The following is a 14730-nucleotide window of genomic DNA, read 5'->3' as shown; positions in this document are numbered from 1 at the left end:
AAGTTCAGAATGTAGGCTATTAGCCTTCCACCGACAGGCTAATGATATTACACAGGTAACAGAAAGTGGAAAGAAGCCTTGGCCTTTCCTGGTGGCAAGAATGTTTTATCCTATGGACCCTGAGAAGGTTCTTTAGCAAATAGCCTCAGATAACATTTGTTCTTCCTTAGGTATCTCAAGCCACTCTGAATTAGGTCTGCTGCAGCGCCTTGAATCCATGAGCCAAATTACCTGCTCAAGTCGGCAGTGTATGTAGCCAACCTCACAGAGTTCTGAGCACCAAAGCTTCCCTCTTCTGAAAAGCCCCCTTTCTCCATCATTACAAAGCTAATTATTGATTCTGGTCATTGTTTTCCCAGGAAACATATTTTTATACTTCCCCAAACTTTCCAGCCCTCCAGGTTTACTGGAGTGGTTTACTGGAATGTATTCACTTTGAGGAAATTTCTTGCAATTTGTGCAGTTTAGTCTCAGATTTGCAAAGTGCCGACTCATTTAAAAGAACATCATAAAAATGTGTGGATAATCCACCAATCATAATGTGTGCACAAATCTCGTGGCAGAAAAGAATATATTTTGAACTATTTTGAATGAATTATGAAAGGAGTCATTGGTCTGCATGGGGAAATCTTTGTCTTCTTGAAGCAAGCCCCTTAAACAGGCTTTGTCTCAGATGCCTTATATTCCTAACTAATCTAAGCTCTGATTTTAAAGTACTACTATATATCATTAAAAAGACATGTTGCAGTTCTTTGTCTTTCTCTTTTGACAAAACTGTGTCTTGCTGTGTGAGTACGATTATCATCAGCAACCATGCTGATATGTTTCTTAAATTAATAACCCAGCATTTCCCTTTCTTTATCATTTCATTTTGTATTATACCTATAGATTCATCTTATGCTAGTCATCTCAGAGAGAATGTCTCTAATGAAAATAAAGTTCTTAAGCATGAATCAGAAATTTTATATTTTTACTATTTTTTTCTTATTAGAGCAGTTTCTTGGACTCTCCTAATTGAACTATTGGGTCTCCCTAAGCTGGGATTCATTTAGTTTAGTAAGTGCTTCAAGCCCTTTAAAGAAAATGACTATACCATTGGCTATGTATATACTATGCCATGGCACTTGGCTAATAGCATAACTTCCTGTTAGTTCAACAAGAACTTAACAAAAAGAACCTATTACAACTCAGGAAGCAGGCTTCCTACCTAGTTAAATATGCTGTTAGCATAGATCAATAAAACAACATTTACTTGAGACAATCTCATCCTGGATTTAAGAAAATGCCTGAATGGTTCGAACCTTTAATTAGCTCATAATGTAGGACCAGAGCTATTTCTAGCTTAAATTAAATTTTCAGAAGAAAAATACATTTATAAATGTGCTGCCATAGAAACAGCATTCCATTGAAAATAATATCCATTTCCTAGAAGTAAAACGCTAAAAGAATCAGCCACGAGAACAAAGATGTGTGCTTCCTTCTCTTCTGGATTTAAAGGCTGATAATTATATTTTTAAGAACCAGCATGACTCCTAAAGCTGACACAAATATAGAGATAGAATATGTTAATGTAGAACTTCTTGGTAATAAGGAGAACATGTACAATTATGAAGAATAAACACATTACTATAAAATATGAAGGAGAAAATCTTACCCGAATCCAGAAAGTAAGCGACAGAAGAGAAAGAAGCCATAACCTTGGACAAATGAAGAAAGGAAGGCAAAGAATCCGTTGACAGACATGCAAATCAGAAGAGACTGTTTCCTTCCCACTTTGTCTGCCAGTCCTCCCCAGAAGAATGCCCCCACCATCATCCCGAGGTACACTATGCTACCTGCAACACACAGAAAACAAAGAAACACGTCAGAGATTGGGAGTAAATGACACATGTAACAAATAAACAAGGGACAAAATACATTCCAGCATTTTGCATGGGAAAAATTGCTTTTAAAAATATACCCTTTAGGACACAAAAATCAGCTTTCAAGTTGGAAACCAAGTTCTGTGGGCTACCTTCAGCTGCCATGACCAATGGCAAAAGCAAAAGACAGAACAATCACGTTCTTATCGGACTTGAGGTGATGGGTTCCCAGGGGGCAGGCACAGGAGTCTCCACACAGAACAATCCTGGAATGTGACGCATGGTCATATCACCTCTGGTCTGAATGCCTGGCTTATCACCATGACGAGGCCAAAATGAAAGACTGAGTCAAGGGTTTCCAGGTCAAAGTGGATTCCCCAGCCTGCTTTCAATCTGTCTGTAGCAAATGACTTGTGCCAAAGTCAGACACGTAGCATTCCATGGGTTCTTTCTCAATAGTCCTTTCTGAAAGTCCTGGCCCTTTCCTGGGAAGGAAAGAAACCTGGGGAAGGTGAGTCTGGAGATTACAAAAGTTTACCTAAAAATAGTCTCAAACTCTACACATAAGAGAAAATTTTTCTAGGACTCAGGAGTTGAAGGAGCCTAAAGAGAAAGGAAATAGCTTTTAGTAGTTTGGGAATTGTTAAACTTATTATGGTTGGCTTTGCTTCCCATAAGGGAAACAAATGGAAAATCAAGAGTTAGACAGATGTCCTTGCATCACTGTGAGTATACACTTGAATTTTCTAATTCATTTGCTTCTTCTAAAAGACCCGACTCCAGTAAGCCCTGTCCAGAATCTTTCCCAGGATGAAATAATATTAGATGTGGCAAATGTTACTTCAGGGAGGTTCCTGAAAGGGTGTGCAAGGTGTTGAGGAAATGGTACAGTGAACAATGGAAGTTTGTTATATCTGGATGTGGCATTAAAAAAGCTGTTACCACATCTTTCATCCACTTTTGCTTTTTCCCTTGTGTCACCAAAGCACCATTTGAACAGTCCCTTTTCAAAGGCACATTCAAGATACTCAGCAGCATCTAAGCAACAAGCTTAAAAAAAAAGGTCACTGATGTAGTTATTTAGACTACTTTGGGAAATGTCCTATTTAATCATTCACCCTGAATGTATTTGCTTAACACACAGTTAATAGATCAGTATGAGACCCAGAAGGAGAACATTTGGTAAAGTCTGGTGACTCTCGCATCAGTGACATCAGGATGCTGCTTGGCAGATAATCAAGTGCAGAGAGAGCCACAGTGAATGGCCAGTGTTGGAGCAGTTTGTACAATAAGACAAAACAAAAGCTGGCTTCACTCAGACTAGGGTGCAAACAGGTGACTGGTCATCCTTGCCTGGGAGGGGATGGCCTATTTTTCTCTGTACTACGGGGCTGACCATGCTCAGATCATCCTTCTCAATAAAGGGATTACTCATATCCTGAGACCTAATGCATACCTAAAGACAACTCAAAGAATGTATCAGCACAAGGCAGAAGAATTCCAAAAGCAGACACGTTCACCCGGGGAAATGTGTATGCAGCATATATCTTATTTATAGCTTAAGAGGCTCAGATTAGCCACTCACGTCTCTCAGAAGAATAATCAGGAGCTAAGCTTGTTCATAATCATATCTGTGTCTTTAAAAATGCCTACAAATCAGAAAGTGAGCACCCATAGATCACGAGTGACCTGTGGCCACTGTAATCTGAAGACTTGGGAGTCTTTCTTGTAGCTCCAGCCCTAGGAACAAAACATGGTCACTGGCACTTGCTGAACTCTTGCCAATTCTAAGTGTTTATGTGAATTAAGTTACTTAATCCTCATGACAACACTTAAGGGTTAATACTGTGGGAGCCCAGTACATTGGCGAGGAACCTAAAGTACAGAGACATTAATGATTTCACCACAGAAAAGGGAGAGGTGACTACATCCCAGTCTGCCAGCAGTTCTTTGTATAATGTGGTTATGATTCCTTTAACAACCCTGGCTGCTCTCCTGTGAAAACATCCCAGTTTGTCCAGGCGCCTGTGTGGTGGTACCACCTGGAACTGAAAGCAGTACCTCAAATGGCCCTGAGGTGCCTTCTCCCTGGGCACCACCTTCATAGAATTAGAGTTAAGTCTCAGGTAGCAGAACATGACAGATGGGAACTAGGGGAAAATGCTGCTTCATTCTACCCAAGCACAGGACAAGGGGCGCACTACTCCTTCTAAGTCATTCCAAATGGGCACATTCCCAATGCTCAGTGGGGAATAAAGGGGTCCGTGCTGAGAACAGCTCAGTGGTGCCCGAGGACAAATGGAAATGCAATCTCTTGCTAAAAAGAACAGGCTCCTGCACTGTGGTCCAAAGGAGAGTAACTATCTTATTTTCTGGTGCAGAAGGGACGATGCTCCTGCTGAGCTGGTCTCTATATCCTGTCTTTCCTCTTCTTCCGGGCAAACTGTAGCTTCGTCTTCACTAAGCCAGACCATGGTTTTATGAAATGATGAGTCCAACACTTTAGGGGCTTATAACTGGGTACTAGATCTCAGCCACCCCGCAGTAGTGTGAGGACATAGCCCCACCCCGGGAGCTTCTGGAAGCTCAGAGGTAGTAAAGGCTGAACGAGCTGAGCTTACCCTAGACTTCTGTGATGGGGACAGCTGAGGGACTTGACGAGGCAGAAAACCTTCATGTATCATTAGCACCTTGTACTTAAGCCATTTGAAAATAAAGCTTAAAATAACATTTACTAGGAGTTTTAATATACAAAAGAGTAAAATAAAAATGGGCCATCCTTCAATTCTCCCAGATATCCCTATTAACATATATTTAAACAAACAAATATGCCTCCATGGCCAAAAAGACAAACCATATAGAAATGTATAAAATGAAAAGAAAATTCTTTCTCTCCTTCACTCTTGACCCTATTCCCAAAGGTAACTATTATCATCTTTTTTTTTCAAATTTTTCCAAAAAGTTTATACAGATAAATCTATAAAAATGGATACCCTATAGAAATTGCCTGTGAAATACAGGGATTTTTTCCCCCCTGTGTAATGTTTATCTTTTCTCCTCTTGTGTTTAGGATTCCTAAACTTAGCAAACCAGAAATAAATCTCTGTCAGAATTTTAATATCTACTTCAAAGTATGTTTCCTATATTTCAGAAAAGCATTCACTAACAGCTATGAGGAGCAAAATCAAACAGTTTTTTTCCTCCTTCTTGCATTATTTCTGTGCCTAAAATAAATACACCCCAAGCTCTTTAAAAGAGAGGATATTAAATTCAAGTTTAAAGAATTTATTGAGCATCCACTATGCATGACTTTTCCCGAAGTGCTAGAAATACAAGGATTTCTAAATCATCATCCCTGACCTTATAGACGGTAAAACATAGCAAATGTTTATCCGATGCCTACTCTACACCATTACTTCACACAACCTTCCCAACGATCTCATCTGATCTTGGCCACTATGGAGAGGGGCATCCAGGCCAGAAATTTCCATGGCCTCCTGGGGTCATATGACCAGGATAGAACAGTGCAGAAGTGTTTACTCAGGGATCTGGGCTTCAAGTCCCCAGAGTCTCTTCCTGCTCCATCAAGATGGCTTCAAGAGCTCATAATTCAGTGAGGGAGACAACAGGCACGTAACTGAAGGAGCCCAGCTGTGAGGTGTGAGCTCCGATGGAGGCGAAGCGGGGACCTGAGAGGCAGGCGGTGACGACTACTTCTGACTGTGGCCTCTGGGAAAGTTTCACTGAGGAGGGAGCATCTGAGAAGATGCTAAAGGATAAGAAAGGTTTCAAGATGGCATGAAATTCCTCCACAACTGACCGATTTAGAAAAAAACTTTAGTGTTAAGCTGTATCTTCACTTCTACCCTGGTTAAAAATATGTTGTAGACCTAAAGGTAATAACCTTTTGTGTCTCTGCTAGATTATTATTGATAATTAGACTGCTATGGACAGAATCAAGCCGACCCAGCAGCTTATTTGAGACAAACAGTACAATTAGAAGGTTCGTTTGTTGATCATGGGATCTAATTAAAGTCAAACCTTTGAATGCTAGCAAAGGCACAATGTGAATAAAACTGGAAACACTCTGGACTGTCAGAAGACAAACTGTAATTCCTGCCTCATTTGTTTTCCTACTTCCATTTTGTCTTCACAGTGTTATAATGGGGAGCCCGTGAAAACTCAGAGCAGAGATGTGCTCTTGACATAGACCCTCCTGCTTAGCTATGCACGTCTCATAATGCTGCTGATGGTCAGAATTAAAAGGTATTTTAGTGCAAGGTCCCTTATTTTACAGGTGGGAAAACGGAGGCTGTAAGAAGCCAGACTTTGAAATCAAGTCTTCCAGATGCTTGCTCCTCAGAATATGACCCCTGGACTAACAGCCCCAGCACCCTGGGGGAACTTGCTAGAAATGCAGACGCTGAAGCTCCACTCTGGACCTACAGACTCAGACTCTGCATTGGAACACGATCCCCACTTGAGGTGGGTGCACTTTAGAATTTTAAAGCACTTTTATGCTGGCATGTTTTCCATTAAAACACGATCTCTCCGATGCATTTTTTTTTTTTTTTTTTTACTTAAAGTTTGCATTTGTCTAGTGCATATTAGAGAGGAGAAGCTGTAGGTTCTGGGATATGTTAATGCCAACAACACAGAACAAGCACGATCTTCCTACAGGAGCTGGAGAGCTCCAAAGGGCAAGCGGAAACTCCAGGCCCCTCCTAGGACCTGCCTCCCTCAGGACTACAGGCCAACCTCCCATGTTGAGAGAGGCCTGGCTGCGATTCTTAAACCTTTTCAAGAATCTAATGAAGATTTGAATTCAGTTGAGCTTTCAGGAGTTTGAACCTGACCTGAGAAGTAAATATCGCCCTAGGCTCACTCTGCTCCTCCCACCACATCTGGGCTCAGGCCGTTCTTGCCAGCCCAGCCTCAGTCTTTCAGAAGACAAGAGGCCTCAAACATGACTTACCCACTAAGGTATTTTCTAACACAGGGGCTGGTTCCATTTTATTTAATAATACCCTCATTTCCCCTGACAAATATCACATTTCCATTTCTGTCTCTTTGCTAAGCTGCTTTTGATTCTTTCTGCCAATCTCTAGGGGCCACATCTCTTCCCCCAGCACCATTTTAAACCACATTTAAACGAAACAGAATAATATTAAGAAACGGTCTATAGTGTTTTTCTCTTAGCGATTTTTAGCCAATAAGTTTTTAAAAATTATTTTCAGTTCTTCAGTTATCCATGGATAACACCTTACTTTGTAACTCATTGCAACATTTATTTACAAACTGATTTTCAAGGAAAAACATTCTGTGGTGGATTCTGAATTCGATAATAAATAATGTCCATGAGGCGAAGATCACACTCACCCTTTATAAGGGGGTTTTCTTAGGTTAAAATAAATTTTAAATCAAAGTGGAAAAAAAAAGTCTTTAAGCATAACAATGGCAGTTCTGGAAACGGTTGTTGAAATGAATAATATAATATGATCTATTGTATTCACAGGATTAAGAAAAAATGCTTTATTGCCTAAATTGTACTCATTAGTTTTTAGATATTACTCCTGTCACAAGAGGCAGATGCATTTATCTTCCCAAAGGTAGGGTTTTCCCCCACAAAATTGTGTTCTACCTACAGTAGAAGCTCACTTAGCCAATTGTTATTTAACCAACTCAGTGGATTAACTAACCCACCCACAAACACACTGAGAACTATTTCCACCCATCTTCCTTCTGCTTCCATTAGCAGTGGTTTAGGCTCACTGTGGTATACCCAACCTGTTTATGTCAGTTCTGCTTGTTATTAATTATGTATTTAATTAAACATCAGTCACATGAATAATGAAATATGAGTGTGAAAGGAATTGGAGCTATCTCTATAAAAACTAAGTTAAGAAAGATTTGGGGAAGACTAGTTGCAAAAGAAAATCATTGCTATTAAACAAACGTGACCAACACAACTCTGAAAGACTGAGAAAACTCATAAAGATGATAAATTCTGTGCTCAGATTTAGGCACCTGTGTCTTTAAACCCTCACACGACTTTCAAGAAATTAAAACTGAAAATCAAAGCCACATAATGGCTGTGGTGATGCCAGAAAGACAATGGGGTACTTCAGCTTGAAGATCCCTGCTCTAAGGAAAGTCTTTGCTTCTGCATCCAAAGATGGTCAAATGAATGTATGCTTGTATATTAAAACACAGTATTTAAGTGTATGTGTATATTTTATGCATTTTTCTGCTTTTACCAACCTTTCCATTAATTGTGCAAGTACCAGTCTGGATTTAATTAGAAGGGGTTTCTACATAATGGTGTTGATTAGCCCTGCAAAACTGGCCCAGCCCTTTTCTTCTGCTGGGGTGGGTGGTGGGGGGAGTAGGGGGAGGTGGGGGATTCTCTCCCTTGTTGGCCTCTTTGGCTCTTCCCATAGGCCCCGAAAATGGCGGGCGATGAGTGTGGCCACCTCTGAGCCAGACCCCACTGCAGTCAGTCCATAAAGGCTAATTCCAGTGAACACAGTCCCTCCCCAGCTGCCCCTGACCCTGGGCTGCAGTGTCTCCCTCTGTATCTATAATTTGCTCTTTCTTATCATTCCTGATTTCACATTCTGTGCTGGAAGTTTTAGAAACGATAACATAAAATCTCAAGTTCAGCACTTGTTCTGTTGGAAATTTTCACTGAATGTGCTGAGAGGAGGACTCATCACTAAAGCAATGGGGATTGAGGTGGGGGAAGAAGGAGAACGGGTTTTTTGTTGTTGTGATTGCTTTTGTTTTTTAACCAATGTCAGTACCCTTCACCTTCATTCCACTACCTTGACCACTCTAAACTTCAGGGTCGGGCAACAAATAAGAGCCCAGACAACCGAAACACATGGCTTAGATCTGAATCTGTGCTCTACTATTTACTAGCTGCTTGATCCTGGGTAAGTTACTTAATTTCTTTGTGTCTTAATTTTCTCCTCTGTAAAATGGGGTTAATAATAGTACTTATCTCACAGGGTTTTTGAGGAATTAAATGGGATAAAGCATTTAACATTGTGTGAAACACCATTGTTCAATAAAAAACAACAACTAATACAAGTATTGGTGTGAGGGAAAGACAGAAAAGAACAAAATGGTGATAAACAAGAGACAACAGGAAAAAAGGGAGTGCACTTTGGAATGGTGTAGAAAGTGAAATTATAGCTTTTGGTCTCCCTCAGCTCAACTTGTAAAAAGAAATGACCTAAAACAGTACTGGAAAAGTAATCTAATTTTTTTAAATCTCAAAGACTTATTTTTTTGCAATTTGCAACTATTTAAATAAATAATTAATAGGCTTCTCCTAAAACCAAACCCTCACTTTTTCCAATTACTATTTTTAGTAGCCACAGGCAAGGGCCATCATGTATTCAAATACATCTGTGGACTTTTACACAATTAAAGTAAAGAAAGTAATAATATTAAAGGCATATGTACAAATGAAAGGAAAAGGCCTTTCTCATTTGCGATGGAGAACATTTGCAACAAAAGTCAGCTCACCTTTGCTAGAAAGAACTGTAAATATCAGATGCAGTCTACAGTACATCTCTGACTGTTACATTTGGAAAGTCTGACATTTAAGTTCGTTGGTCCAGGCAGAGACTGATGTAGCTGCTTGTACTGGCAGGTAATGCTACATCAAGCAACATTTCTACTTGTTACCTAAGTCCCCCTGGGCACTACACAGCCTAGGGAAGCCCAACATCGCTTTCACTGAAGCCAGTGAGCCAACTGCAGAGGAGAGTTCTAATAAGAAAACCCAATCTATTTCCTATATCTTTCCTCAAGAAGCTAATAAACAGCATGTCCACTGGATAGGCAAAAAGACACTAAAATATTTTTTGCATGTAAGGCTCTAGAGGCCCCAAAAAGGGCAAGTACAGCTTACTGATGTTCAAAGCAGTAAAGAAACAAGTATCAGGAATCAGGAGCATTATAGCCAGTGTCTGTGTGGTGTGACATGGATATCACGTATCAGTTCCATACCAGTGGGATTTCTGTCTCTGCAAACTTCCCCCACTCCAAGGCCTGTGCTGTGGGAAAGAAGTGTAATTGATTGAACCCCTTTTTTAAATAACCCCAATCACTGAGCCAATGAATGAAGTGCGTAGTCATTAATTCCACAGCTCTTAGTTGAGCTCCTGCTGTCAGCTAGGCAGTTTGCAAGGTATGAGGAAAGGGGATGGGGAAAAAGAGCCTGGAGCAGTGAGTAGAGCTCCACACACAGGAAATGAACATGGCCCTTACTCTCAAGCAGCTCACAGCCTAGTGCGGTGGTTTTAGTCAACAACTGCAGATTAGAATCACCTGGGGAGCTCTAAGAAAAAGAATGCTGATGCCTAGGCCACACCCAGACATTCTGGTTCTGGGGTGGGACTTAGGCAACAATATTATTTAAAAACTTTCCAAATGATTCTAATACAAACCTGGGGCTTTTGATCTTTGGTTTACTGGGAGATCGAAATCATGCAAAAATTAATTACCACTAAATGAAACACATGCTATATAATTACGGTGAGTACGTTTTGCTTAAGGGGAGAAAAAGAAGAAGTGACTTAATTAGTTCGAGGGAATTCTCAAAAGCTGCCTTCCCATAGAGGGTAGCAGTGGGTCAGGCTGAGTTTTTCCCCAAGGGACTGCAGAGTAGGTTCAGAGCTTTGGAGGTGCGTCAGAGCACAGCACACTGAAAGGGCTCCAGGTCAGTCAGGATGGGGAGAATGTAGAGTTCATGGGCAGAGGCAAGGGTGGCAAGAGATGAAGCCGGAAGACAAGTTAGAATGAACCCCAGGAGTTGGCTTTTATCCTTTGGGAACCTAAAAAACAGCCTGGATATCATCCATACCTGAAAAAAATCATTTCAGCAATCTTGTGGAGGATAAACTGCAGGGAGAAAAGATAAGGGAGGAGAGAGCAGGGCAGGGCCTGGACTAGAGTAAAGCGATTGAGCTGAGGTGCCTGGAGCACAAAATTTAAGGAAGCACTCCCTCTCAAGTGCCAACTCTGCACTTGCCTGACCCTGAGAATGAGTATGTCTTTAAATTTTGTGCTCCAGGAACCTCACTCTATTCACCCTAGTCCTGGCCCTGGAAGAAATACCAGTAGATGGTGGGAATATAAAGTGATACAACCACTATGGAAAACAGTATGGAGGTTCCTCAAAAAATTAAGAATAGAATTACCATATGACCCAGCAATCCCTCTTCTGGGTATCCACCTGAAAAATTTGAAAACATTTATTCATAAAGATGTATGTACCCTTACGTTCACTGCAGCATTATTCATAGTGGTCAAGACATGGAAACAACCTAAGTGTCCTTTGATGGGTGATTGGATAAAGAAGATGTGGTACATATATTCGATGGAATGCTACTCAGCCATAAGAAAGAATGAAATACTGCCATTTGCAACACATGGATGGATCTTGAGAGTATCATGCTAAGTGAAATAAGTCAGGGAGAAAAGGACAAGAACCATATGATTTCACTCATATGTGGGATATGAAACAGAAAGCAACAAACAAATGGACAAAACAAACTGATAGACACAGACAATAGAATGGTGGTTACCAGAGGGGAAGGGGGTGGAGGGAAGATGAAGAGGGTAAAGGGGGTCAAATATGGGGAGTGCCAAAAAATGCATACAAGTGGACACTGATCAACGTTGCTCAAGTAGTAGTTCGTTGTAAGCAGAAGTGTCTGGACGCTGATGGTAACCACTTTGAGCACCTCTTGTAATGCAGAAGTCAAATGTGACTTGTATTCATCTTTTGTTATCGGTATATATTGAGTATTACAATTTTAACACAGTTTTCCTTTCTTAAAATGTGTATACATTTTTGGGGCACCTTCTGTATATGGTGATGGAGGGAGACTAGACTTTGGGTGGTGAGCACAAAGGCTATAATAGATGATGTATTATAGAATTGTACACTTGAAACTTAGAATGTTATTTATTAACCAATGTCACCCCAATACATTAAAAAAAACAACAACCAGACCTGCTGAAGGAATATCACTCAGAAGCAGCCTGGGGAAGGAATACTGGCAGCCCGATCTAAGGCAGGCGCAGTAGGCTTGGAAGAATGACAAGGCTGAAAGGATTTTTAGTAGTCAGAGCCCACCATTCTTGTAAACTCAGTGGGTAGGCAATGAAGAGTGGAAATTGACACTGAAGTTTCTGGCTTCAGATAGGTTGTGATAAAATTAATAAAGAGAGAGAATAAAAGAGGAGGGCAGGCTTGAAAGGGCTAATGTCTTAAACAAGTGAGAAAGATGTTCACATCAGCAACCCCTCATTATACTCTGTGAACAGGCCAGATTAGGGCAGTACAGACGCTCCATGCAAATCAATAAGGCGATGATCAATACAGCTGATCATCAGGAAACACTTCCTCAAGAACCAAGGATAGAGTTGAGCCTCAAAAACACTAGGAGAATATGAAGAAGAGGATGGGCAGAATGGCACTGTGCTTGCACAGCAGTCCAGGAAAGGTCTGGAGTGGGAAAGAGCATGAGAAGACTGGTGAGTAGCAGAGTAGGAGCCTGGGTAGCGTGGCCGGGCTGGGTGCGTGGAGAAATACAATTAAGGGGGATAAGTGAGAGAAAAATCCTTAAATGACATGCTAAAAAGTTTAACACTAATTACACAGACAATGGGGAGCCACTGGTGGGTTCCTGAGTGGGGGATGAATGTAATCAAAGCCCTCGTGTGAAAAGACCAAGGGCACTAGAGCAGGATCGGCAAACATTGTCTATAAAGAGCCAGATAGTAAATATTTTAGACTTTGCAGGCTACCCGTGCTCTGTGGCAACTACCCCACTCTGCTGCTGTAGAATGAGAGCAGTTGTCGACCACATGTAAGCTCATGAGCACGGCTGTGCTCCAATAAAGCTATTTATAATACAAAACAGACCGAGGGCCGGATTTGGCCTGCAGGCTGGAGTTTGCAGACCCCTGCTTTGAGGAGAAGTTTGCCTGTCACAGTGCTGAGGGTACATGTGTAATGACTGAACAGGAGAGTGGGAGTATCTGAGAGGCAACACAAAGCTTAACACCAAGGCTGGGGTGCCCATGCTTGGGAGGCGACAGCATAGCAGGGCAGTTTAGAGCCTTGTGAAATACGGAATTTCTCTGCAAGGATGAATGAAAGGGAGGACAGAGACCCAAGGAACAACCCTTGAGGAATAGCCACATTTCGAGCAGGAAAAGAAGTCAGAGATAAGAAAAAGAAAGTGTGCACTAAGAGATAAGAGGGTCTGGATAGAGGCGAGAATGTGTCAGAAGGAAAGAAAGAACAGGAAAGGCTGCTCAACACTACCCAAAGCGTGGGCACTCAGAACAGACCTCTGGGCCTGTCTCGGAAGAGGTCTGAAGGGGCCACCTCAGTGCCTCAGTCAGAAGAAAGCAGAGAACAGGAGACTAAAGCAGAGTGACAGTGAGGAAACAGAGGCAGGGCGTGTCGCTAAGTACAAAATCAATTCACCAATTCACAGGAGCCAAAGGGCACAATGGTGCTGGACTGAAAGAAAAACTGGAACAAACGGTAGAGCAATGAAAACAGACAGTAGGAAAGCATTAAGCATATTAACACGAACAAGACTGCCCCGAACCACAGCCACAAATACAACAGCACAGCAAAGGGCTTCGGCTACCGAAAGACTGAGCTATTTTGGAAGAACAGTGCTATCATGTGTCTTATTTCCAGAAAATGATGAAAAACAGGTTTATGAGAATTCACTAATCTTCTCAAGTTTAAGCAATACCTGCAAGCAATGACAAAATATTTCTTCAGAGAAGTCTCTTTTATATCAGCACAGTGAACAAATAAAGCATAAAAATCTAAAAGGAACTGGTATTTCAGAGGAACAGAACAAGAAAAATAATCTTTGAATGCTGTCCATATTATATCTTTTGATATTTTCAGCAACAGAAAGGTCTGGAGGAAAAGGACTCCTATGGCTAACGCAGGCCTTTTCCAGACACTGGGGACGTGCCTGTGTGTGCATGGCAAGAAAATAGGTTTGAAAATGGACTCAAAGATCACATCGTGCTTGGTCAATATTGATTGGAAAATGATCACACAATTCCTCCAAGACATCTTTCTATAAAAACTATGTGTAAGTTTTTTTTTGTTGTTGTTGCTATTGTTTTTTTTTAAACAACAAATGGGTGGCAGATAACACAATAAAAACCTGATTAGATTATAAAAGATTCTGGTAAATGTCTAAAGGGAAAATTCAGTTGTCCACTTCTAATGCTCCAACACAACCTTTTGTTTCCCTAAACGGGCAGATGCCTAAGCTGCCAGACCAGAATCATGAGTGAGTAAATACCAAGATCGGCCTTGGACTAATGGATGTCGGTCCTAATCCATTACGACTGGCACAGCCGAGATGAACTCAGGGCAGCACTTCTTGACACGTGAGATTTATTTTGTCATTAGTGATAAAACATCATGCAAGGGCTGCTTAATCCCAAACCATCAGAAGTACATTTAGGTATGTCAGGGAAGGTCACCCAAGTATTTCGGTGTTGACCCTCAGTACTGACTGAAGCTGTTATTTAGTGGTTGATTATTTTTATTATGACTATAAAGGACTTGTGTCTAGCATGAGCAGTCAGCCGTTTGCTTCTCAGTTAGGAAGGAAAAAAGGTGATCACTTTGAGAGTCAGAAAAAAATAGAAATTTTAATCAGTTATTATATTATGGCTCCAAAACAAAACAAAATGTTGAATCAGTTTTGTTTTCTCCTTCAAAACTGAAGACAAGGCATGTTAAAAATCAGCCTACCCCACAATCTCTTGATAGCCCTTAAATACACCGCAGTCATTCTTA

General features: G+C 41.0%; 1 protein-coding gene across 1 annotated transcript in view; it reads right to left on the bottom strand.

The window, feature by feature from the left end:
• The window catches only part of SV2C (synaptic vesicle glycoprotein 2C), a 186955-nt gene that overhangs the window by 95453 nt on the left and 76772 nt on the right, over window positions 1–14730 (bottom strand). The window contains exon 3 of the mRNA XM_033110343.1: window positions 1655–1835. Coding sequence (XP_032966234.1) covers window positions 1655–1835 — 181 coding nt within the window. The remainder of the gene's footprint in view (window positions 1–1654; window positions 1836–14730) is intronic.

Source organism: Rhinolophus ferrumequinum, chromosome 7 (assembly GCF_004115265.2).
Source record: "Rhinolophus ferrumequinum isolate MPI-CBG mRhiFer1 chromosome 7, mRhiFer1_v1.p, whole genome shotgun sequence".
Classification (NCBI taxonomy): domain Eukaryota; kingdom Metazoa; phylum Chordata; class Mammalia; order Chiroptera; family Rhinolophidae; genus Rhinolophus; species Rhinolophus ferrumequinum.
This window is presented reverse-complemented; position numbering and strand designations above follow the sequence as displayed.